Below are 24,499 nucleotides of genomic sequence, written 5' to 3'. Positions count from 1 at the left end.
CATGAGTGCAAGGCTTAGCTCCAAAGTTCCTGATAACATGCAAATGTTTGGACTTTTAGAAAGTTTTGCAGGTCTGGGTAGACTGGAAGTTCTCTCGGATAAAATGGATCCTTTGGGGGGGAGGAGAGTGCCATTGGGCCAAGTACTAGCATATTACTATATCAAGGCTGTGCATGTCAAATATGCTAGCTAAAGCAATATTAATGGAGAAGGAAAAAATTATGTCTGCCACATGGCAAAGTTTACTATAATAAATAATTTCACTTTAAACTGAAAGTTTTCCTCTTGCTTTTCAGGTCCTCCTCTGCCATCAACATACTTCAATCACTTAAACATCATGAAGGTAGTCAACAGCTGAATTCTGTCTGCTTCTTAAAACCCCTTTAAACATGTGAAATGAAAGACCAGTATTGTAAATACTGAAAGAATAGCACCATGTAAAAGAAGCAGCAAACCTGTTAGATGTTTACAGAATTTTAATCTGTTTTTTTCACTGTTGGTAGGAAAGTAATACATCCTTGTCCTTTATATATTTGCAGATGCAGAATTGAATAGGTATTATATAGAGGCAGGAAGTGGCATGCAGCAAGTAGTACTAGTTTCACAACAACATCAGAACTCTGAAAGCTGCCTTTTTTGAACACTTCTTACTAAATTCAAAAAGCCCATTTGTAGTTCTTTTTCCTTGTGTCTGTATGTCTATCTCTTACACACACACACACACACACACACAGAGCGAGAGAGAGAGAGAGAGAGAGAGAGCGTGCGCGCGCGCACGCGCGCGCGCAAGGGCAAGTAATTTTGTCCTAATCACAGGAATTCAGCTTGAGCTCTTCTCAGTCATTGAAAAGCCTGACTCTGAGTGCTCTCAAGAACCAAGCATAGGGAGAAAGTTAATATGTGTAGCAGCGTATACTCGCAGACACACCAACTAGTATAGTATGCTGTGAACTGACTAAAAAAGTATCTTCTCTGCTTTAAGGGTGAGAAAGGAGGCAATGGAGAACCTGGCCTTAAAGGAGAAAAAGGAGAACCAAATGGAGAATTTTTTATGTCAGGACCTCAAGGACCCCCAGGAAGACAAGGACCAGTGGTACGGTTTTTGTCAGTATAATATATGACTTATAGCCCAATTTTATGACAATTAGGTCTGAAATTACTTCTGTATCCAGTGCGGCGGGGGGGGGGGATTCAGGAGGCTTCAGAGAGGAAAGGGAATTTAAATCCCCTTACCCCTCTGTAAGCCTCCCTTCTTCCTTTTCAAAAGATTGGTATGACAACAGCTAACCTCCAGTCCCCTGGCACAGTGGTTGTTTTAAGGGACAAGCTGCATACACTATTTTGGTCAAAGGATCAGCAGCTTCATTCTTTAGTACCTTAAGAACTCTGGGGTGGATTCCATCTGGGCCTGGTAACTTGTGATCTTTAATTTGTCAATTAAGCCTCTCACTCAGTGAAAGCTCTGCTTGCTGTCAGTGGCCATTTTGCAGCAGCAGAACTCTGTTCTTGCCTTGCCTCCGGAGGGTCCTCTGAGCTTAGTAGAAGCCATGGACAGCTGTCCGCGGCATCTGTTGGGCTCAGACTGAACTTGGCAGTAGAAATAATGCAACTTCCAGTTTCACTGAGAAACTGGAAGAGATGTTTTTAATGCCTTATAAGGCATTGGGAGGCTTGGGGAAGCCCTGGAGGAGCCCAGTGTTTACTCTCCTTACAAGTATTCTTAGCAACCATGCCTAATTTTCATTGAAGTGGTAAATAAAACTGTACCTGGACTGTGTATTGGAATTGTGGAAGACCTGGCGAGGAGTAGATGTGGTGTCAGCAGTGGCCCCTTTAAGGGTAAGCCTGGGCATCCAGCAGAGTGTGCTGCACAGCTGCAGCCACTTGAAGACAATAGGGCCCTCAGGGATATAAGGAGCACCTGAGGCAGGAAGGATTTGTGGGTTGTAGAAGGAGTGCAGGTAGGAGAGGAGACTGACTGACTTGGCTTATTGACTTTGGACTCTGCCCTGGATACTCTGACTGACTTTATGACTAACGGACTGCTGGAGACACTGGAGTTTGGTATGTGGCTGCTGTGCCCAAGACCTGCTGAGGACCAAGGGTCTGCTGTAATGGCGGGAGGCTGCTGGCAGGAGAGAGGACCTCTGCAGACTTTTTAAAAGGAACAAATAAAGAACGGACCAGAAAAGTGGGAAAATAAACCATTGCATGGACGATATTTGTGAGACTTTCATGGAAAAACAAACACCACCAAGACTTGATAGTGACTCAAAAAAGGCAACTTGAAGAAAGAAACTGAGGGTCTAGTAATGGCTGCACAAGAACAGGCATTAAGAACAAATACAATAAAAGTAAAAGTAGAAAAAATAACAAACAGCAAGTGCTATCTCTGCAAAGAAGCTGATGAAACAGTGGACCACCTAATTAGTTGCGGTAAAAAGATTGCACAAGCAGACTACAAGCAAAAGCAGGACAAGGTAGCAACAATGATACACTGGAACATCTGTAAAAAATACAAGCTACCTGCAGTCAGAAACTAGTGGGACGACAAAATTGAAAAAGTTGTTGAAAATGAAGATGCCAAAATATGATGGGATTTCCAACTACAGACAGACAAACACCTATCACACAATACACCAGATATAACTGTAGTCAAGAAGAAGAAAAACAAGTCAAAATCATTGATATAGCAATACTAAGGGAAGAAAAAAGAAGTGGAAAAAATAACATACTATAAAGATTTACAAATAGAAATTAAGAGAACATGGCAGAAGATCAAAGTGATCCCAGTGGTGATTGGCACCCTCAGTGCTATTCCAAAACACCTTGAAGAGCATCTGAACAGCACTGAGGCCACAGAAATTACCATCAATCAACTGTAAAAAGCAGCGTGACTGGGAACAGCTTACATTTTGTGACATTATTTAAAAACCAGGCATCCCAGGTCCTTGGGAAGGGCTTGATGCCTGGATAAAACTAACCAGCCAAAATACCTGACTGTGCAAGTCTAATAATAATAATAATGTCCTAGGCCCCTGGGTGGGACCTGACTAGTAATTAACGCCAAGTCCAGCTAAAGAATGGGCAACTGTGATATGAAACAAATAACAATAATTCTTTTGGATAGGGTTTGAACTAGGGAGCACCCAAAAATCTCAGTCCAAACTTCTGGTGGGCTGTGACACTACAGTAGCAACATTCTGAAACACTGTGGTTTGGAAACCACACTTTGCAAGTATTATTGCTCTTCCTCAGGTTCTTGCATTTGCAACTTTTACTAATAGTATTTTTGAAAACAAAGATTAAGTAGTTTGGTTTACAAATGTGTATGTTTTCTATTTTGACAGGGGCCAAAAGGAGACACTGTTGTTGGGCCTAGAGGTCCTCCAGGAGTACCTGGCCTACCTGGGCCTCCAGGGTTTGGACCACCTGGACCTCCTGGACCCCCAGGTCCTCCTGGGCCTGCTCCTGCAATCTATGGTGCAGGTGTGTTTATTTCAGGATCTCCTTTCTGTTTGATACACAAGTGCATGAAGTGTGTTTATCTGCATGTGCATGTATGTGTATGGATGGACATGAATATGAATTATTATAAATGTTTGTAGAATGTTCTAGTTCATTCTCTTCTCTTACCTTCCAGACTATTTCAGGCACATTGTCTTAATCATGTGGGGGAGGGAATAGTTAGTCCAAACCAGGGGTGTCAAACTTAGATATAATTCATGGCACCTGTTGAGGGTTGGTGGAGTTTCAGGGTTGGCCCCCCTTCCCCCTCTGAATGCAACTGGAGCTCTGCTCCAGTCATGTCCGGAGGGTGTTCTGAGGGTTGGGGAGTCTGTGTGCAGCTTCCCCAGCCCTCAGAACAATCTTCTGAGGCTTCAGAAGGCCTTACCGGCAAGGGCCTCCCTGGCCTCAGAAAGCCTTATGCCTTAGTCACTTCTGGTTTTTCTGAAACACTGGAAGTGACATTTTTAAGGCTTCAGAACACCCCCCTCCCCAGACGCAACTGGAACACAGCTCTGGTTGCATTCAGAAGGGGAGGAGGGCTGACCCTGGAACTCCTCCTGAACCCATGGGCCACACCAAGAGGTTCCATGGGCTGTAACTGCCCTGCAGGCTGTATGTTTGACAGCCTTGGTTTAAACCATCCCCTGCATGCAGAAATAAGCATACCAGCATGTATAGAGGTTGGTTTGGACCAACTGGACCCCCATACAATTAGGAGAAAGTGCTCCAAACTCTACCAAATGGAAGGGAAAGGGCTAGGACATGCATACAACATGAATGTGCATGTCATTTAACATTTGGGGTTGGCCTAGGCGAAGAAATATCCTCTGACTGAACCATTCCCCTAACTCTTGCTTACCTATTGGTATTTTATCCCCACACTTGAGGGCAAAGTTCTGGTATGGAGGAAATTCAGCAGCTAGTTCCATACACCCAAGAGGATCTTTGGATTTACATTTTTCAAAGAGTACTATTCTCACTTTCCTGCCTACTCTGCCCCCCCCCTTCAGTTTTCTATAACAAGAGCATTTCAAAAGCAGTTTGTGGTGGCACAAGAGTCTGCTAGTCAAGAAATCCCATAGGATGGGAACATCCTCAGGAGCACTTTGAATTTCAGCTCCAGTACCTTGTGCCACTTTGGATTGGAAGCCTTGTTGTAGCATAAACATTTCAGGTAAAAGCATTATTCCAAGAATACATAATCTTTTGTGTATATGGAATTTGATATAGAAGTTTTACCAAATCAGCCAATTGGGGGTAGGGGCTTGAAGAAAAGACTTTAGAACACATACTATTATCAGATAAAACAGCTTTGTAAATGAGCCTGGCCTCCATGTGCAATTGTGATATGGACTAGATTCCAATCTACTTTCCCCTTCATCTAAGATGAGATGTATATTTGTTTATTGTTTTAAATGTAATATATTTGTGTCATACACAAAGCAGTTTACAGATGAAAACCATAAAAGAACACTGATAGTTAAAAGAAGTAATAAACAAATAAAAAGTGTGTGCAGGCATCCGTGCTTGCGCACACACATACATACATGGGCAGGAAGAGAAACTACTCTTTGAAAAATGCAAATCCAAAGTTCCTCTTGAGCATGTGGAACTAGTTCACTTGACCATGACTGAAAAATATCTCCTTGATATTTAAACGTTCATAGGATGCTCACAGAGATCAAAGGAGGAACATGAGACCTTAAAAAGCAAAAGACTCTTACTAACAACTCCTGCTTTTCTATGAGGCAGCTGGCCTTGGTGAGAAGGCAGGAAGTGAAATACTAGTTTTACAGCGCACTTCTAAGCTGTTTACTGAGAACGATTTTGCTCTGAGTTCATTGTTGAGAACAGTGAATGGTGGTATGAACTGGTGATCAGTACTCAAGAGCCTTGGAGTATCTTACCTTGTTGCTTAAAATATGTATGTGGGCTGTTGACCAATAGCATATTTGCAGAATTCACTTCATTGTAGCTTGTGCTCCTGAGATTCAGAAGTGGCAGACTGGATAACTCACAAATGGAAGGAAAAGATTTAACAGAAATTATTGGATAATATGAAGAAAATAACATACACTCTGGTTACAGGTTCGCATTGGGCTGAGTTGGCTCAGACTCCCCCCTGAAATACTGAATGTTTCAGCCAATATATTGAATTGGATGGACCACTGGTTTCCATCATTACAAGGCAGCTCCAAGCACTAGCACCAGAAGACTTTCAGTAAACTGTCCTTCATAGGCCCCCATCTACCTAGATAGATCTTAAGAAAATTACCACCACTACACAAAGGCCATTGAGCACAGCAAGGGTTTTGGAGATCAACAGTGGAGCTTTTTTCAGGATCCTTGGCAGCTGCCCAGTGATGTTAATACCTGACAGCTCTCCATGTCCTTATGCTTTTGTATTCCTATTCAGCTTCTTTGTATTCCTATTCTTCCCTGGCTATGGCACAAACTAGACAGAGTCCCAAGTCTGCTGAGCATCTAAAATGTAGCAGGGAGAAAGAGTCATAGGGCCTCGTTAGTTTAAACATTGGGCAAGAATGAACTGGTTAATCCTTTTGTTCCCCTTCTGCTTCTCTTCTATATTCCCCTCCCTATGCCATATTTTTTTTGTCAACTGTGAAAAAAAATGTTACATGTTTCTAGACATTCCATCTCAGAAAAACACCTAGAGGAGACAAATCTTTGTGAAAAGTTATTGGGGAAGAGTTCAACTGTTTGCCAAATTGCAGTCTCTGCCACCACCTTGTGTAGGTTTCAGGATCCACCCAAATGACCTGTTCTGCCTGAATTATCATTCCATTGCTGTCATTTCCAGTGTCCCCCCTCCAGTGTCCAGAAAAACCATCACTTGTTTTTTGCACGACAATTTGCATTGGGACCAGAGCTGAAATCCCCCGATGAATGTATTCAGTCAGCAAAACTCAAGGCCTAAACATTGTAAACTACCATAGATACTTGGCTATAAGCTGACCCCACAGATAAGTCGAGGGCAGGTCTTGAGCCAACAATCATGGAATTTTCTATGACCCTTGGATAAGTCGGGGGTTAAAATTAGAGGGTTGTCTGACTATAGTTTTGTCTATAGTCTATTTTACCCCAGACCAGATCCTGAAAAATAACCTACCACTAATTGTTGCCTAAGAACTGTAGCCTCTAATTTATTAAAAACATAGTAAAAGATCATAAGGTACATTTTTATCCTTTTTAAATTCTGGTCTTCACCACCTTTTTGTAAACACTATCAGAGTAAGTGCACTGTAAACAACATACCAGTAAATCAGTGGTTCCCAACCTGGTATTCATGTACTCCCAGGGACACTCAACAGGACCTTTAGGGGTACTTGAAAAAGAATGGAATAATGGTAGAAAAAGGCAGGTCATGCTCCAGAATACCTTGCAAGGACCAGCAAGGCAGGAAGGGAGGTAGCTAGTTGGGTTTGAAAGCCCCACCAACAGCTAGTTTTTGGTCATCAATTCATGTATGAACCAGTGATTGAAAACCAGCACAGTAAAAAAGCTGAAGCATAATATGGAAAGTGATCCATCACCCAGAATTTCTCAGCACACTTCTGGTGCAAAACAGTGCAAAGGCAGAGTCTTCTTCAAACAAATAAAAAGAGAAAGTATGTGATGAATACATGAAGTCTGGGCTTTCATAGAGAGGAGATGAGGGCGTGTATTATTACAAACATTTTGCTAATAGGAAGGGTACAATTTATTATTGCCAAGGGATATGCAAGTGAAAAAGGTTGGCAACCACTGCAGGAGAACCATGAATCAAATCCACCTTTAAGGTGTCTGGTGTGTTAAGCCAGAAGCTCTACATACAACATATAACACATAACTGAGAGTGTGCAATTCAATTCACAGCAGAGAGTTGCAGCTGCATATATTCGCAACCCTTTTTACTCAGAAGTAGACCCACTGCTTTCCATGGGTGTTATTCTTAAGTAATGCTGCACTGAATTGTAGCTTCAAATGGAAAGGGGATCCCATCCTGGTGTTGAAAAAAAAAAACACCTCTGCCAAATGCAAAGCCTTTGTAAAAGGGAATCAGGTTGCAGCAGCAAAAGGGAATGGAGGGGAATAAAAGGTTAACTTTGACTGGAACGTCCCAGGAAAGTAACTATAGCAACTAACCAGCTGCCTGCCTAAGCTTAGCAGAGAAAGGAAACTGTTCAGAGTTGAAAGACTCTGCCCTCTGATTGACCAAGAGATAAGGTGAAGTGAGAATTGGAGCTTGATTACTTGGCAAAAATTTCATGTACTATACCCGAGTATCATATTAGAGCAACTTGCATTCTGTGAGGAATAGTTCCAGAAGTAGTGTGTTGCCTGCATCTTCGAGAGCATTGTTAAAATATTCTTGTTCCTTAAAGAAAATGATTGTGCAAACCACATTTTTGTTTCCTTCAAGCTGTTCCTCTGCCAGGGCCGCCAGGACCTCCTGGAGAAGCAGGATTGCCAGGAGCCAGGAGTTTGGTAAGAATATGTCTGGCTCTTGAGAGGAGCCTTACGCCAGAGGGGAGTCTGAGCTCAGTCTGAGCCTGGAGAGCTTCTCCGGGACTCCCAATGTCTTATAAGGCATTTAAAATGTTACTTCCGGTTTCTCAGTGAAACTGGAAGTTATGTTTTGAGCTATACAGCTCAGCCTGAGCCCTGCAGAGGCTGGGGGTGGATGTCCTTGCCCTCTGCTCAGCTTGGACTCCTCCAGAGGCGAGGGGAGTAGAGTAGCCCCCAAATCGCAGGGATGGGTATTCGCCCATATCAGTGGTTTCAGGTATCCGTGGGGGGTTCTGGAACGGAACGCCTGTGGATAAGGGGCACACCTGTATACTGTAATTCAAAATCTGCAGCGAGTGACACAAGATCTTACTATTTTTGAAGAAATTGTCAAATGGGCAATTTAATATTTTTTGCAACAAGAACAATACTGAGTTCTGGGTTTTATCAATTTAAATTCCTGTAAGTTGGGTCAGTACTGTCAGGAGAGTCTTGGCTTCGTGGAGGATATTCATGCTTTTCCTTCAGGAGTTTAAAAGTGCACATTGGTTTATAATGCTGTTCATGAAGATACATAATTTAAGCAGCTTTCCTGGAGGGCTTAAAGTACCATTTTTCTCTTTAAGAAAAAACCTTACAGATATGGAACAGTAAGATCAAATATTCTCTGTCTCACTCAATAAATATATTTTTCTTTCTGACTGGCAACTTTTGAATAGTATGCATTATTAAACTGCAGTATCTCTTGATAATTAATGTTGTATTTTCCCTCTGTGAAGGTTACAGATTTTACAATTTCCCAGAAAAACACCCAGATACAATGAAATATGCCAGTTTGTTAAAAAAGGAAAGCTACATGAATTATATAAATGTTCATACTTTTGTTTTTAAAACAAACATGTCCTTTATTTTTTAATGGACGACTACCTGTCATGTCTGGTAACCAACCTCCTCTCTTTCTTTGTGCAATGTTACTAACACTGGATTTAGATTTTTTTCTTTTAAATATCTTCTGCCTGAGATAGCTATAAAGGCTCATGCCCTGGCACACATTGATGTTCAAGGCTAAAGTGTTCTGCAGTAAGACTTTCTGTACTTTCAAGTGCAAAATAAAATTTCAGGGTTGTAAACTAGCAACATTACAGATAGGGAAATGCTTTTGTTTGAATTATCATTATTGTTTTGTTTTCAATGCAGTGTTATTCTTTGTATCTGATAACTTAATTTTGTTTTCCTTGACAGGCCACGACAGTTACAAATGTTGACAGTATGATGCGAAGCTTTTTATCAGTGCAAGAAGGCGCCTTCATCTTTGTTAGTGAAACCCAGGAGATGTACATCCGTGTTCATGGTGGATGGAGAAAATTGCTGGTAATAGTTCATTCTAGGTCATATGGCCCACCTTCCATTCAAAAGATTTGTTGGCTTCATTAGTTTCTGAAAGGAATGAGTTGTATGAGATTAGACCCTACTAGAACTGAAATAATGTCTTTCTCCCCAGTTTATCCTTACCTCCATGTGCCTCTCCTTCTACTGTTGTCTTTCTTATGTTGATATCGAGATTGGGGCAGGGACTTAACCTCTCATTTTTTGTAAAATGTTATGAACATGACCTTGGTTTGTATCCAGACCTTGGTTTGAATCCAAAAATGTACTTGGGCACACCTAGTAGAAGAAGAGAACATGCCCAAGCGCAACTTTGGATCTAAGCTAACAACATTATTGTTATTTCTGTTACACCATTCTTTATTACTTCTGTTCCTGTTGAAGGACATTTTATGTTTTATTCCAGCTAGGTGATCTGATTCCCTTGGCTTTGAGTGGCCAACCACCTCCAGCAATTTCAAGCTTAGTAAGTATTATAATACTTTTTCTGATGAGATAGGGCAGTTTCAGATTCTGACAAGCCCAGTAACAGCCTACAAACTGTGGAACACAGTACCAAACCTCGGCAGGACACTTACCTTCCATTGTGTATTACAAATAATACATAGACCCAGCCCAATATAGAAATTCATGACTCATTAGCCTAGATTTCACTTTCCTTCTGCACTTTTTGAAGGAGTAAAGATGTGGTGAACAGACAAATTATATTTAGATTCATCCATATCTTCACTCATAATTTGCAGCTAAGCTTGTTCTGTATGGTTTGATCTTCATTTCATTAAGGGAATTGTTGTCAATTGCAATAAAAACTCCTCTTGGGGTGAAGACAGATGTAACATAGCATAGTGATGAATTTTGAAGTGCAGGGGCTCATTATGACAACCACCACACCACGGTAAGACTATACATTAACTTTAAATTTCTTCATTATAGTGTTTATTCTCATGCTACGTATTTCTACTATAGAATTTTTTATACTACATTTACAGTGTGATCCTAGACATGTCTACTTAGAAGTAATTCCCACTGAGTTCAGTGGGACATACGTTCAGGTAGGGATGGGAACTCCAGTCAAGTGACTCATCCAAGTTGTGAAAACACATGTTTTTTGCTGACTCGTGTACACTCGCGTACAGTCATCTGTGTCAATGACTCTGGCACGGACTCAAGTCTGAAGCCATTGATTTGGAAATGAGTCATGAATGTGGACAACCTGAATCACTAAGACATGGTTTGGGTCAGTGTGCTTCCGTGTCGCATGAAAGACCTCATGTGGCAATCCAGAGGACGATTTAAGCAGCCCACGTTTACTTGACTTTGCATCATTGACCCTGCCTGATGCAATCCCCTTATTTTAATTTATTTTCTAAATAAATATTTATTTTCTAAATATATGGGTGGATATTTGAACCTGAATCAGAAGTGGGTTGTGATAGCAATTTTTAGCTGTTCTGAGACACCGGGAGCCCAGCAGAGGGGTCTGCTGAGGCCCCACACTCTCCAGAGGGCTGGCACTGCCACTAGTGAGTATAAAAAATCCTCCTTTTGGCCCAGGTAACAGCCGAATCACTTCACTGCCATTGCCCCACCCCTTCAGGGGGCAGAGACAGGGCTTCCTTGGCTGGAGTGTCATGACGCCCCAGTTTGGGAACCTCCACCCTAGGCAAATGTCTTGGTTTGCTTCATGTTGTGCCTGATGTTTCTTCTTTGCTAAGGTCCTTTGAAAAATGTTTCAAAAGCAGCACCGAGTGCCCCTGCTGATGACATGACCTCTCCTGTGAAAGATGTCCCAAAATTTGCTCCTCCTTGACCACACCACTGTGTACCATTCTTCAGTATTCTAAAACTGAGTATGGCAGTCTGGTAGCTCTTTTAAAAAAAAATTTCTTCATGATAGGACAGTCTGCTCTAGGATAAATGGTTCTGCAGATTTTAGGATTGGTTCAGCTTGGATGGGAGAAAATAGAGCTATGAAAAGACACTATCATCTACATGCCCCAATCTTTAGGGCAGCTTAGCATCTTTTTAAATAGTGAAATGCTTTTGCAAGCTGAATGCTAAACAACTAAAAGTATTACACTTTCAGTTAAAAAAAAGAAACTGACAACTTGCCTGATAAATAGTGGGAGGGAGGAGATAGCTGAAATTCATTCAACTTGTTATGCGATTCACAGAGTGTCTTTGTTTTAATTTTTAATGTTTTATTATTACATTTTCAACTCTCATAGGCCACCTTGAGTGCCCTTGCTGGGAGAAAAGTGGAGTATAAATTCATTAAACAAACAAACATTTGTTATGCAAGTTGCAAAGTTGTGTTCAGGCCATGTATCAAAAACCAGCTCTTAAAATCTATCTTCACCCTTGTTTTCTCTGCCTTAACTGCTTTATTTGTAACCTTCATAATTTGTTGTGTGTTAAACTAATAGGGATCTCAACCCCTTCCAGTGCCAATGTCATCTTCACATCGTGACAATGGAAGACCAAGTGTAAGTAGGAGGCTTGTGCTTTTATAAGTTATGACAATTCTGTGGCTGTATTTCCTAACTCTTCCCAAGAACAACTGGTTCAGCTCATGTCAAAAACCAGAGGTGAAATCACTAGTCTGTGCTGTGCTTCCAGTTTGGCTGTAGGAAAAGCATCAGTGTGGCTGAAAGAGGTTCAGAGCCTATTGATTTTCTTTTGCTTGAGCCCACCCAGGCAACACATTTACCAAGAGTGCTGGTAGGGCTGATGCTTAGTTCAAAGCTGTAGTACTGTTACTTTTTGCATATGTGCAAAAAAATTGTCCAGGAGGAAGAGGTATAAGCACAGCTTACTATCTTCTCCTCTACAAAAAAGAAATACCGTAGATACTTGCCTACAGTACATGAGACTTTTGCCAAGTAATCAAGCTCAAATTATCACTTTGCCTTATCTCTGGGTCAATCAGAGGGCAAAATCTTTCAACTCTGAAAAGTTTTGTTTCTCAAGTGACAGACAGGCACTGAGTTTCTCAAGCAGCAGGCAGGCACAGCTCCTTAGAAGCAGTTTGTTAACCTTTTATTCTCCTTCCTTCTGTTGCAAATGCTTGCAAAGCAGGTCTGTTTTTTGAAAGACCAGGATGGGAATCCTCCTTTCCATCTGAAGCAGGCTACAATTCAATGCACCCTTACTTAAGAATAACACCCATGGAAAGCAGTGGGTCTACTTCTGATTAAAAAGGGTTGCAAGTATATGCAGCTGCATCTCTCTGCTGTGAATTGAATTGCACACTCCCAGTTATGTGTTACAAGTTGTATGTTGTACGCGGAGCTTCTTCTGGCTTAACACACCAGACACCTTAAAGGTGGATTTGATTCATGGTTCAACCTTTTTCACTTGCATATCCCTTGGCAGCCCATTTCCATAAATTGTACCCTTCCTATTAGCAAAATGCTTGTAATTAATAATACAAGCCCTCATCTCCTCTATATGAAAGTCCAGACTTCATGTATTTATCAAAGTGTTTTCTCTTTTCATCTGTTTGAGGAACAAAAGACTATGCCTTTGCACTGTTTTGCACCAGAAGTATGCTGAGAAATTCTGGGTGATTGATCACATTCCATATTATGTTTCAGCTTTTTTACTGTGCTGGTTTTCAATCACTGGTTCATACATGAATTGATGACCAAAAACTAGCTATTGGTGGGGCTTTCAAACCCAACTAGCTACCTCCCTTCCTGCCTTGCTGGTCCTTGCAAGGCATTCCTGAGCATGACCTGCCTTTTTTCTGCCATTCTGCCATTCTTTTTCAAGTACCCCTAAAGGTCCTGTTGAGTGTCCCTGGGAGTACATGAATACCAGGTTGGGAACCACTGTTTTACTGGTATGTTGTTTATAGTGCACTTACTCTGATAATGCTTACAAAAAGATGATGAAGACCAGAATTTAAAAAGAATAAAAATGTATCTTATGATTTTACTATGTTTTTAATAAATTAGAGACTACAGTTCTTAAGTAACAATTAGTGGTGGGTTATTTTTCAGGATCTGGCCTCGAGTAAAATCAGACAAAACTATAGTCAGACACCCCCCTAAGTTTAACCCCCAACTTATCCAAGGGTCATAGAAAATTCCATGATTGTTGGCTCAAAACCTGCCCTCGACTTATCTGTGGGATCGACTTATGGGCGGGTGTCTGCGGTGGATGGCACATAGAGCATGGAAGACTAACGACTACTACTGCTAATCCACTTTATTGCCATAGATTGTGGAGACAGAAATGCAGTTTCACAGGTGCACATTATAAGTATAATGCAACATTTGTGGCCTTTCTCTAACCAATGCTTGAAAATGTGAGTCCTTTTGGAGATACTTACATTTAAAGATTTTCAGTTTAAATAAGCTACTTAGGGAGCAATCCTAACCTGTGCTGGAACAGGCAAGCCAGGAGGCTTGCACTGTATCCAGTGCAGGATTGTGGCCAGAAGCGGCTCAGCCAGAGGTAAGGGGAAACTTTTCCCCTTACCCCTGGGTAAGAGCTGCTGGCCACAATGGGTCTCCTCGGACTTGCGCCACCTCTGGAGGTGGTGCAAGTTTGAGGAGAGCGGAGCGGCTTGAAGCCACTCCATTCTCCCCAGGAACGGTGGTTGGGATCCCAGCCCCAACTCCTGCTCCCCACCTGCCCACCCCAGGCCACCCATCACCCGCCCTCACCCCGCCCAGGAAGCCTACCTCCCTCCTCCTCCCTGCCTCCCATGCCTACCTTTTCCGCTTGTGTTGGCGCAGGTGGGCCAACACAAGTGGCTGAGGGGAAGCCGGTGTGGAGGCTTATGTCAGCCTCTGCAAGCCGGTGCTTCTCAGAGCGCCAGCCTGGCTTCCTCTTGAGGAGGCACAAATGTGCTTTACACCATGTTTGCAACCCTCCTAGGCTGGCCCAAGGGACTTCGGTTGGCATAGGGCGCAGATTGGATTGCACCCTAAATGCATAACAGATTTTATTTTTTAAGACAAACCTGTTACATATATTTTACACATAGACCAAAATTTGTTAAAGGTTAAGCTCATCAGAGTCATTAAAATATCTCATTTTGTTGATAGGGCCCATCTATTTTGCTTGGATAAAATGTACAAAATTGGTTTCTGAACTTGATAATAAAAAGTTTATACATAGCTTCATGACTGGAATAATTTTTCATAGGATATTAGAATAATTACTATTGTTTTCCATTTTCTTTTAAGTGCTCTCATTTTGTGTGCTATGTAAAGTATTTTACTATGCAAACCACTTTCTGAACTCCTTTTTGTTGAAAAGCAGTATATAAATATTCTTATAATAATACTAATACAATGTTTGCATTTATTCATGCTGACATATATGTGATTCTATTATTACAAACAATACAAATGCAAACATGATGATGGTGCTTTATACTTCATTAAAAAATGATACATTTGTGCACTAGGCTAGTCTGTCCTGGCGCATGAAACTCCTCTCAGCCTGTGCTGGGGGCAAATAATTATTTGTATGCATGGGCTAGTCTAAATAATCTCATTTGGAATGTGCTGCTCTGCTAGTTATTTCAGCTTCTGCTCTGTTCAAGGGCATTTGAGATTATTGACAGAAAAGCAGAGTAACTACCAGACATCATGACTTTAAAAATCAGCTACTGGCTTGCAGTTAAAGATTTGCCTGGTAATTTCAGATCTGTGAATGTAAACTTGTTTTCCTGATCTCTACAGCTCCATTAAACACCTCTCCTTTCTGCCTATTCTCTCTCACCTCCTCTTTTCTTAGGATCACTGCCTCTTCTAGCTTTTCCGTCATAGTGTGTCTCCTTCCTCCCTTTCCTTGGTTTTCATCTTGTCAGGCCCCTTCCTTCTACTTTTCCCACCCTTCCTTCTCTAGGTCCTTGTGTCTCCACTATTCCCTCTAAGATCTGAGCAGGCAGAGCAATATACCTGGTCCACCTTCCGTGATGCGAATGTAGCTTAGCCAGTCATTTCCAGAGGCTTATTGTTCCATCCCATCCTCCCAGAAAACCCTTAGTTTATTACAATATAAACATTTGCACCCTTTGCTCTGCAGCTTCATCTAGTGGCTTTGAACACTCCATTTTCCGGTGATATGCGAGCTGACTATCAGTGTTTTCAACAAGCCCGGGCTGCCGGTTTAACCTCAACATATAGAGCTTTCTTATCTTCACATTTGCAAGATCTGTTGAGCGTTGTTCGAAAAGCAGACAGGAATCACCTGCCTATAGTTAATCTTAAGGTAAAAGACTTTGCTTTTTTGCTTTCTGAAACTCAGCTCTTATAGTCAGTGCATGTCATGACATGGAAAAGCTATATTTCACTTTGATGATGTCTTGCAAATAAATAAGTAAAAAACATAAGGCCCAATCCTGTTTGGAAATTGTGCCAATGTCACTCAGCAATCTATTTTGCATCACTTGCTCCTATTTGTGGTCATTCCTCTTCATTGTTTATTATTCTGTTTATTAAGCATTTATATTATATTTTATGTTTACTGTAAGCCTTTCCACCATATCAAAATAGTGTCCAAGACAGCTGACAACAAAATAAATACAGTAGAACCTCTTTAAGTTGACCACCCAAGGGACTGGAGGAATTGGTCAACATAGGGAGGTGGTCAACATACGGGGGGGGAAAGGCATTTAAATATTATCATGTTTAGCTCCCAGGACAACAAATGCAAGGCCAAGTTATTATTTAGATTGGATTCTTTTAAAGTTTTATTGCAAATATCAATAAGAATTGATCCTCTTGTGATGCTTACTATTTATATCATCTATATCTATATCAAGAGACAGAGAATAAACAGCCCACAACCAGTGTTTAAAAAAAACCCTGAAAATTCATAAGCTTAAAAAAAATTGTAAGTTAAAAAAAAATACTTGGTTTCATAGCAGACAGGCAGACCAATGCTATACCTTGCCAGTCCGTAGCATGTTACATAGCCCCAACAGCTAAAAAAGCAAACACTTTTTTACTTAGTCTGCCTGGCCTCCACTGGGTCTCCTCAGATTCACTAAATGCCAGAAGGTGTTTGATACGGTCCCTCACTAAAAGCTATTGAGAAAACTCCATGGTCAGGGAATAAGAGGACAGGTCCTCTCATGGACTGGGAACTGGTTGAAGACCAGGAAACAGAGCGTGGGTGTCAATGGGCAATTTACAAAAAGTGGAGAGAGGTGGCAAGCGGAGTACCTCAAGGATCTGTCCTGGGACTGGTGCTTTTCAACATCTTCATAAATGAGCTGGAAACAGGGATAAGCAGAGAGGGGGACAAGTTTGTGAATGACACCAAATTTTTCTGAGTGGTGAAGACCAGAAGGGATTGTGAAGTGCTCCAGAAGGATCTCTCCAAACCGGGAGAATAGGCAGCAAAATAGCAGTTGTGTTTCAATATAAGTGTAAAGTAATGCACTGGTGATGGGAACCAAAGTGAAAGGACAGTGGCTTCACTATGCACAAGCAACCTCATGTCCCTCACAACTTGGTACATGTCCAGGTACAATTGGCAGCCGGTGCAGGTCTGTCAGCTATGTGCAGTGTGCCCACCTGTAAAAACCCTTTCGCACATGCACTAGCAGGCGTAGGGGAGGGATTGTCGCGTGGCTTCTTGCTTTTCCAAGATGGGACAAACCAGACAAAACACAGGCCCACGGTATCACGTTCAGTGGGCAACGTACAGAGGGTAAATTAATACTCTGTGCAATGGTTGAAGTGGTCAAGATACAACTTACGGAGGTGGTCAATATAGAGAGGTTGGTCTCCCATATGCAGTGTCTGTCCATATTGTGAAAATTAGGTCAACTTAAGGAAGTGGTCATTGTAGAGAGGTGGTCAACTTTGGAGGTTCTACTGTAGATGTTAAGATATTAAAGATGTAGACATTGTTATTCTACTTGTTTGTTGTTAAAGAAGTTGTTCTTGGTGATTGTCAAGCTTCCTCCAAATTGGCTGGAAAAGCTAATGCATCGAAGTATTAGATTGGCTAGAACAGTCATTTTCAACCACGGTGCCGTGGCACATTGGTGTGCTGTGAATGGTCTCCAGGTATGCCGTGGGAATTTGGGAGAGGGTTATTTATTAGTAGGGTCATTGGGGGGTGTAAGCTCCCCACCAGCAGTATAGTGTGCCTTGTCAAAAATCTGATGGTGTGCCTTGACCATTTTAGTGCCTTCCCAATGTGACATGAGGTGGAAAAGATTGAAAATCACTGGGCTAGGAAATAAACTGGGTGACTTCCCCCTGACCCCCCCCCAATGAGAAATGGCTTATTGCCAAGCCAAGTGATTTTCAACCACATTTTCCCAACTTTCCTCTCATCCTATTTACCAGGCTGGCAGAGCAGCGCTCAAGCAGCAACCTGAGAGAGGGAAGAAAGGAAGATCTCTCCCTCCTCCCCTCTGTCAGCAGTAGAACTCTGGAAGCATACTAGGTCCCTAAGTTATTGACGTCTCCGAGTTATGGAGGACCTTGGTTTTGGTGGGAGGGGAACTCTTTTCTGCTTTAGGTTAAGATTGAGGTGAGCTATATGAATCCCTGAAACACATACTACCAAACTCTTAAAGATGAATCTTGATGATTACTTACTATATAATGAATGGAAATGTCTCTGAGCTTGTAAAAAGTGTCTCTCACCCCACAGTGCAACACACTTAGAATTAAGAACCAGACTTTCCTTCAGGGCAGATAGAATGATACAATCCTGAATCCTGGCACTTACCTTTTTTTAAAATTAAGCACTACCCCCACTGCCTGTTTTGAAAGCATTCTGGAAAATATGACCAAAATATTTTGCATGGTTAAAAGCCTTTGCTTATGGTAGGATTTCTACATTACCTCTGAACTGTATGCCAGCATCTACTTATTTTTACTACTTGTGTGTCTAATTCATGCATGTGTAGTTTTATGGGAAGTACATAGTATTCACTTCACAGTTTTCCAACTGGCTCCTGGACCTAAGTGGGAAGGAAGATGACTATAGCCCAGCACTGCCATACTTCCACACCATTCTGCCCCATGCTTGGTGGAGCAAACCAAGAGCCGTATCTGTCAGGCTGACCAGAGGGGAGAATGTACAGTGGGAACAGGTGGAGGAATGGTGTGGGAGAAGCCATTATGCATCTTCCTTCATGATTGTGGATGGTTCAGGAAAGGAGGTAGGAGACAGGAGGGTTCTCAATGTTCTCAATCTGAAATTGTGTCGGTAGCTGCAGTCTCTTGAATCCTGAATGGCACTGAAATTTCAGGTGGGAAAAGTGTAGACGCAGTCAAGTTTGTGTTCCTCTATTCCTCTATGTGCTGGTGTGTTTCTAAGAACTGGGAGAAAAAGCATCATGGTTGGCTAGTATATCTGAACAACCAGCCTCAAAATGACAGCTAGCTGAATGTTGGTGGGAGGTTACTATCTTGAAACAGAGGGCAGAGACTATAAAATTAGGGTATTAATGTACAAATTATGTGCACTTTTGGAAGAAGACAAGACTAATTTGGGATACAGTCAAGCTGTGTAGCAATGTACAGTAGCTGAATTCATTTAATTTCTAAAACACTTTTCTTTTTGATAGGGAGAAACCCTGTTCAGTAACTGGGAGTCAATATTCTCTGGCAATGGTGGACAGTTTGATCTCCAGATTCCAATATACTCCTTTAGTGGTAGAAATGTTATGACAGATCCAGTTTGGTAAGCTCACATTCTTGAATATAATATCAGCATTCCATGTGTTAACTTGAAGTATTAATCAAGTGTTCTAAGTGTTCCATAAGTGCACTGAGATCCCTCTACCTGCAGTACTACTGGAAATCTTTGAATTTCCCTGGGATTGAACAAATAGCTAAAGTGATTAACACATCCAGCAGCAAAAAAAGTACAGTGCTTATTGTCCAAAGGTAGGATAACATCCATAGATCTTTCAGAATTACTGGATCAGCCTAATCTGATCCTTTTAGGGCACAAGCCTAACCAAGTCTACTCAGAAGTAAGTCCTATTTTGTTGAATGGGGCTTACTCTCAGGAAAGTGTGGTTAGGATTGCATCTTTAACTGGATCTCAAGCAAAGGTAAAGGATCTCAAGTAAAAGGTTCTCAAGCATTTTAGCATTGAGACCCACTTTTTAGCATGACAATCTGCTAGGACCCACCGGAAGTGAGGCCTTTAACCTGGAAATGATGTAATGGCCAGAAGTGACATCATGAAGCAAGACATTTTTAACACCACCCATATGACAAAATCAAATCTAATTAATCCATTAAGGCCCAAATCCTAACCAACTTTCCAGCTCTGGCATAGCTGTCCCAATGGGACATGTGGTGCATCCTGCAGTTGGGTGGCACTCATGGAAGCCTCCTGAAAGTAAAAGAATGTTTGTTCCCTTATCTCAGAGCTGCATTGCCCTTATGTCAGTGCTGGAAAGTGGGTTAGGATTGCACCCTTAAAGTAATTAAAAGTTTAATTTAGAATAAGTTTAAAAATTTATTTAAATTAAAGAAGAACCTTCCTAACCCTTCCAAGCAGTTGCTGATCTGCTGAAAAAAAAATCCCCAAACTTCTCAAAGACAGCAGTCCTATCTACACTTACCCGGGAGTTAGCCCCATTGACTATCATTGTTAAAAGTATACATAGTAGCCTGATAAAAGTAAAGAACTGTAACATTTCCCCAAATGCAGTCACATACCATGTTTAATATATTAAAAATAAAATACACATTGAAATTAATGGAACCCACCTGAAACTGGCTCATGGCTCACCTAGTGGTTCCCGACCCACAGTTTGAGAAACACTGGAGTACTTTGCTCCTCAGGGTCAATTTATACATTTGGCAAAGATCCAGAATTTGAATCTCTACTGAACATCTCAAAAGTATTATGGCGATGGCACAATTTGGAGTGCAAAAACAGTGAGCAGGAGAGGGGCATTAATTCATTCCCCACCTGCCACTTTTCCACCTGCACTCTCTTCACCCAGTTTTCTCCCAGCTGTGGAAAACCCACCTCTGGAAATGGGGAAAGCTCTTCAGAGTAGGAAGCAGAGGGGAGAACCAACATTTAGGGTATGAGTTAAGCACTCCTTCTCCACTTGCTGCATCTCCTCACCTACACACAATTTTTTCATGTTTAGTTGAGATCTGGGTTCACAGAGCCAATCCAATCTGCTTCCTGCTGAATAAAAGCAAAGGGAAATAGATCAAAAGGCAATGATCCGGCACCCTTCCCCAGACCTCACTCCTTCCTCATGTAAACAAAACAGGAAGTATGGGACACCTTGGGAATAATCCCAGTGTAGTCATACTTCCTGATTTGTTTAAAGTGATTACACAAAATATGAGTGAGGTGTGAAGGGTTAGGATGCCTAATTGTCACTTCCTGCATGTTTTTTTTAAGCAGCAGCAGCCATGCTTTGAAGTAAGGGGGGAAGAAAATTGGTACCTCATGTGTGGTACCTCATGTCCAGTTGCCCCCCCCTTCTAGATGGATGAACTAGTAGGAAGAGGAGGAATTGGTGGCTGTAGTGGTGGGAGTGGACAAGTCTGTGTACCTCAGGCATGAATTGCCCTTGGATTGGATCTTGATATATGCTCCCACATCCACCAGTCCTACTAAACAAACTATCTGAAGTTCCTGAGCAATCTTCAAAAGCAGTCCCGTGTACAACACATTAACATAGTTGAATCTGAAGTTCATGTGTCCAGGAGGAGTTGCAATGAAGAGTTGCAACTGGTGAAAGTACTCCATACCATGGAGGCATTAGTGCTAGGGCACCTGAATTGCATCTGTGTTGCATCCCACCTTAAGGACTGTTACCCCATCCCCACCCAAAAGCACTAAGTACAAATAAGGAGAACAGATGTGATATGCAAAAGATTGGGTGGCTAGGTTACGGTGAATGAATGGGGGTGTCGGGGCTGCGACGGGAGGGATGGCTACCCCCGGGATGACCCATATTGGAGCACTGCGAGAGGTTACTACTGGAGCTGGAGAAGGTTGTGACCAGGCTCCCTCCAGTCTCACAGCATGTCAAGGAGTTCAGTAGCCCCAGAGATAGGCAGGGGGAGGGGGTTCCATCACCCACTGGACCTCCTCCCTGCCACTGGCTGGCCAGCATCCTACCTGCTAGCCAGCCCTCTCCAGATTGCCCTCATCAACAGCTGGCTTGGGGTTGTATGGAGCATCCCCACCCTCTTTCTCCACCCCTTCCTCCTGGCCAGGTTGCAGAAGCTCAGCCTCTGAGCCTCCTAAATCTGCAAGTACTTGCCACTTTTACTCCTTTGGTGCATGGTGGCACTGGATCAGGCCATCTAGTCCAGCTTCCTGTGGCCCACCAAACTTGCACCAGCAAAGTAGCCTGTGTATCTGAGTAGGTCCATGCAGTCACTGGAGTCTTGCCCCAGGCAAGGGAATAAATATTCCCTTATCTGGAGGAGACCTCTGGGGCCTGAAAATCCCCTGCAGGATATAGTGTGCGGCATCAGCACAGGAGAGTTAGGTAGGATTGGCTGTGCATCCAGGCTTTGGTTACTAGATTTGGATTAGTCTAGTATAAAGCAAACATATAATAGTTTCCAGATGATTTCCAGAACATGTTCAGACAAGTCTACCCATCACTCTTTGTTTCCATTTAGTACCTCAATTGTGCAATAATTGTTAGTTTATCTCAAATATGGAACCTAAAGAACTAACTGTATAGTGAAATTATTTCACAAATATAACACTAAAACATTCTTCTAACTTTAGGCCTCAAAAAGTCATCTGGCACGGCTCAAGCCCAAATGGGATACGACTCATTAGCAACTACTGTGAAGCCTGGAGGACAGCAGATGTAGCAGTCATGGGACAAGCCTCACCTCTCAAGTCTGGAAAGCTCTTGGATCAACAAGCCTATAGCTGTAGCAACAGATTTATTGTCCTTTGTGTTGAAAACAGTTATATTTCAGATTTCAGATATATTGGAAATATTGGAGGGAAATAAACTCCTTCTTTTGCCCCCCCCCCGCATGTAAATTAAAATTTTATTACAAAAAAACATTGACACTGAAATGTAATTTTTTTAATGATGTAAATATTGTATTGTAACTGCACACTTTAAAAAGATAATAACCAAAGAAAGCATACCTCAGTGCAGAATCTTATTCCAAGACGAATATTCATTTTTTTTTTTTTTTAGTTTTCCACCCAATACAGAAGCAGCACGTCAAAGTTCCTGGGCAATATGGGACTGGTCCCCATGATAAACCGGCTTGGTAATACAGAGTGCAATCTTATATGCTTTCCTGGGAGTAAATCCCATTGAATTTTGTGGAACTTACTTCTGAATAGACATGCAGAGGACTGTACCCACATTTATGCTGGGGATACTAGGTATGGTGTGCAAGCAAAGGGGAATCACACCCCCATTGGTTGCTTGTGGGTTCAGAATATTTCTGCCCAGTGTCAAAGGCTGTTATGGCTACTGCCACCATGAGTGTTTCTTATCCAGTGTCTCATTGTCCTCACATTCAACCACCTATACTAAACCATGGACTAGAGTGCAAAGAGCTGTTTCAGGCACATCCAGTGGGTTTTATTGCCTTTTTTCTTTGAATAGCAAACTTCAATGCCACATTGCAATGAAGCACGTAGAAGTAATTGCATAGATAGTTCTTCTAAACCGAGCACATATAGGCAGCCCATGATTTGAAAAACTGGAATGCTACAGACAGTTCCTTTAACATTTTCTTTAGACAAGAAGTTTGAATGTAACTGACCTCAGATTAAGCCACCCCGCCCCCATTCTTGCACATGGAAGATGAATTTCACCCACCTGGAAACAGAATCTGATGCATATTTTGGTGCTACTGTGGTCTAGAAACCCCCAAACGGTGCTGAGAGGAAATTCAAAGAATGACAAAGGCTGGCGTACAAAGGCCCACTTCCACACAACCAGCGGGGCTTCTAAGAACCCTCGTTCTGATAGTACTCTCCCCTGCACTACCCAAAAAGCCTTTCTCAAAGCTTGGTGATGTGTCAGATGTGTCACCCAATGCAATACAAGGAGCTGAAGGTTGAAAGCAAAACTAGGTATGTCCTGATGCACATATGCACCTCTTCGGATCCCAACCGATGCAATATCCTGTACGTACAAAGTTCTTTCACAGCTTTGGATGTACATGTGCAAGCACAGTGCAATGTATGCATTACAGCATTGGAAAAGCTGCTCATTAGAAAAATTGTTGAAAGAACACTGTTTTATTCATATAGGTACTGGGTCATTATACTATGTACATTTTTTAAAAAGTATGGTTTTTCCCTTTCCTACTCCTTCCCTGTTGCTGTGAAGCACTTGTTTCTCCACAAATGTTGTTCACGTGATATAACAAGGAACTAATTTGTATTTCATAGGAATCAAATTGTCGGTTAATATTCCTTACAACAACAGTATTGCCATAGTGATGTAGTCATTTGTGTTTCTCTGTACTGTCTTATGGTGTATCTTAACAACTTACACACTTATAATTGTCATAACTTAACAAAGCTATAACTCTAGGTGATAATCACTGTGCTGAAATATAAGCTAGTAGCTCAACTTTTAAATGGTTTTTTGACTCGTTTGCCATCAAATCAGTAATTTAATAACTATTTTTAATTCAAAAGATGTTGCTTTCCAGAGTCGTTATCATTTGTAACCAATGCTGTTTTTATATGGTGTAAAAATGTGTGATCCAGTTCTATTTTTTAATTAATATAAAAGCATCTCTCCCACTGTGTCTGAGTCAAGTGTCCATGTTTCACTTCATATTGGTAAGAAACATTTGAGAGAGAAAGGAAGACGTGTGGAATTGTGTCACATCTTTTACTGGATGGCCTCTGCTGAGTTTGCTCTAGACTGAATAAGCATGGTAGAATTTCTGTACATTTATGCAGTAAAGTTTACAGGTTCAGTTTAGCACCATGCAGTGGTGAGAAGTTTTACTTGCTGAAATTCTTTCTTCCATACAACTAATGAAGATAGAGGATAATTGTTCTCTATTGTACCTGGTCATCCTCAGAACTGCATCTTTTCTTAATTCTATGACTAGGTGGATTCATTCAAACCCTTTGTACAGAATTGCAGAAAAGGAAGATTACGGGC

The 24,499-nt window shown here is 41.7% G+C and overlaps 1 protein-coding gene across 2 annotated transcripts in view; it reads left to right on the top strand.

Moving 5' to 3' along the window:
- Positions 1–24,124, top strand: part of COL15A1 (collagen type XV alpha 1 chain) — a 221,073-nt gene extending 196,949 nt beyond the window's left edge. For both annotated transcript variants that reach the window (XM_066628923.1, XM_066628922.1), the window contains exons 35-44: positions 297–343; positions 983–1,093; positions 3,351–3,489; positions 7,934–7,998; positions 9,262–9,390; positions 9,812–9,871; positions 11,832–11,891; positions 15,451–15,636; positions 18,962–19,077; positions 22,126–24,124. In XM_066628923.1, the coding sequence (XP_066485020.1) occupies positions 297–343; positions 983–1,093; positions 3,351–3,489; positions 7,934–7,998; positions 9,262–9,390; positions 9,812–9,871; positions 11,832–11,891; positions 15,451–15,636; positions 18,962–19,077; positions 22,126–22,360 (1,148 nt within the window). In that variant the 3' untranslated portion in view covers positions 22,361–24,124. The remainder of the gene's footprint in view (positions 1–296; positions 344–982; positions 1,094–3,350; positions 3,490–7,933; positions 7,999–9,261; positions 9,391–9,811; positions 9,872–11,831; positions 11,892–15,450; positions 15,637–18,961; positions 19,078–22,125) is intronic.
- Positions 24,125–24,499: the final 375 nt, after the last annotated feature.

Source organism: Tiliqua scincoides, chromosome 5, assembly GCF_035046505.1.
Source record: "Tiliqua scincoides isolate rTilSci1 chromosome 5, rTilSci1.hap2, whole genome shotgun sequence".
Taxonomy (NCBI): Eukaryota; Metazoa; Chordata; class Lepidosauria; order Squamata; family Scincidae; genus Tiliqua; species Tiliqua scincoides.
The sequence above is the reverse complement of the archived record's forward strand: the minus strand, read 5'-3'. Positions and strand labels throughout refer to the sequence as shown.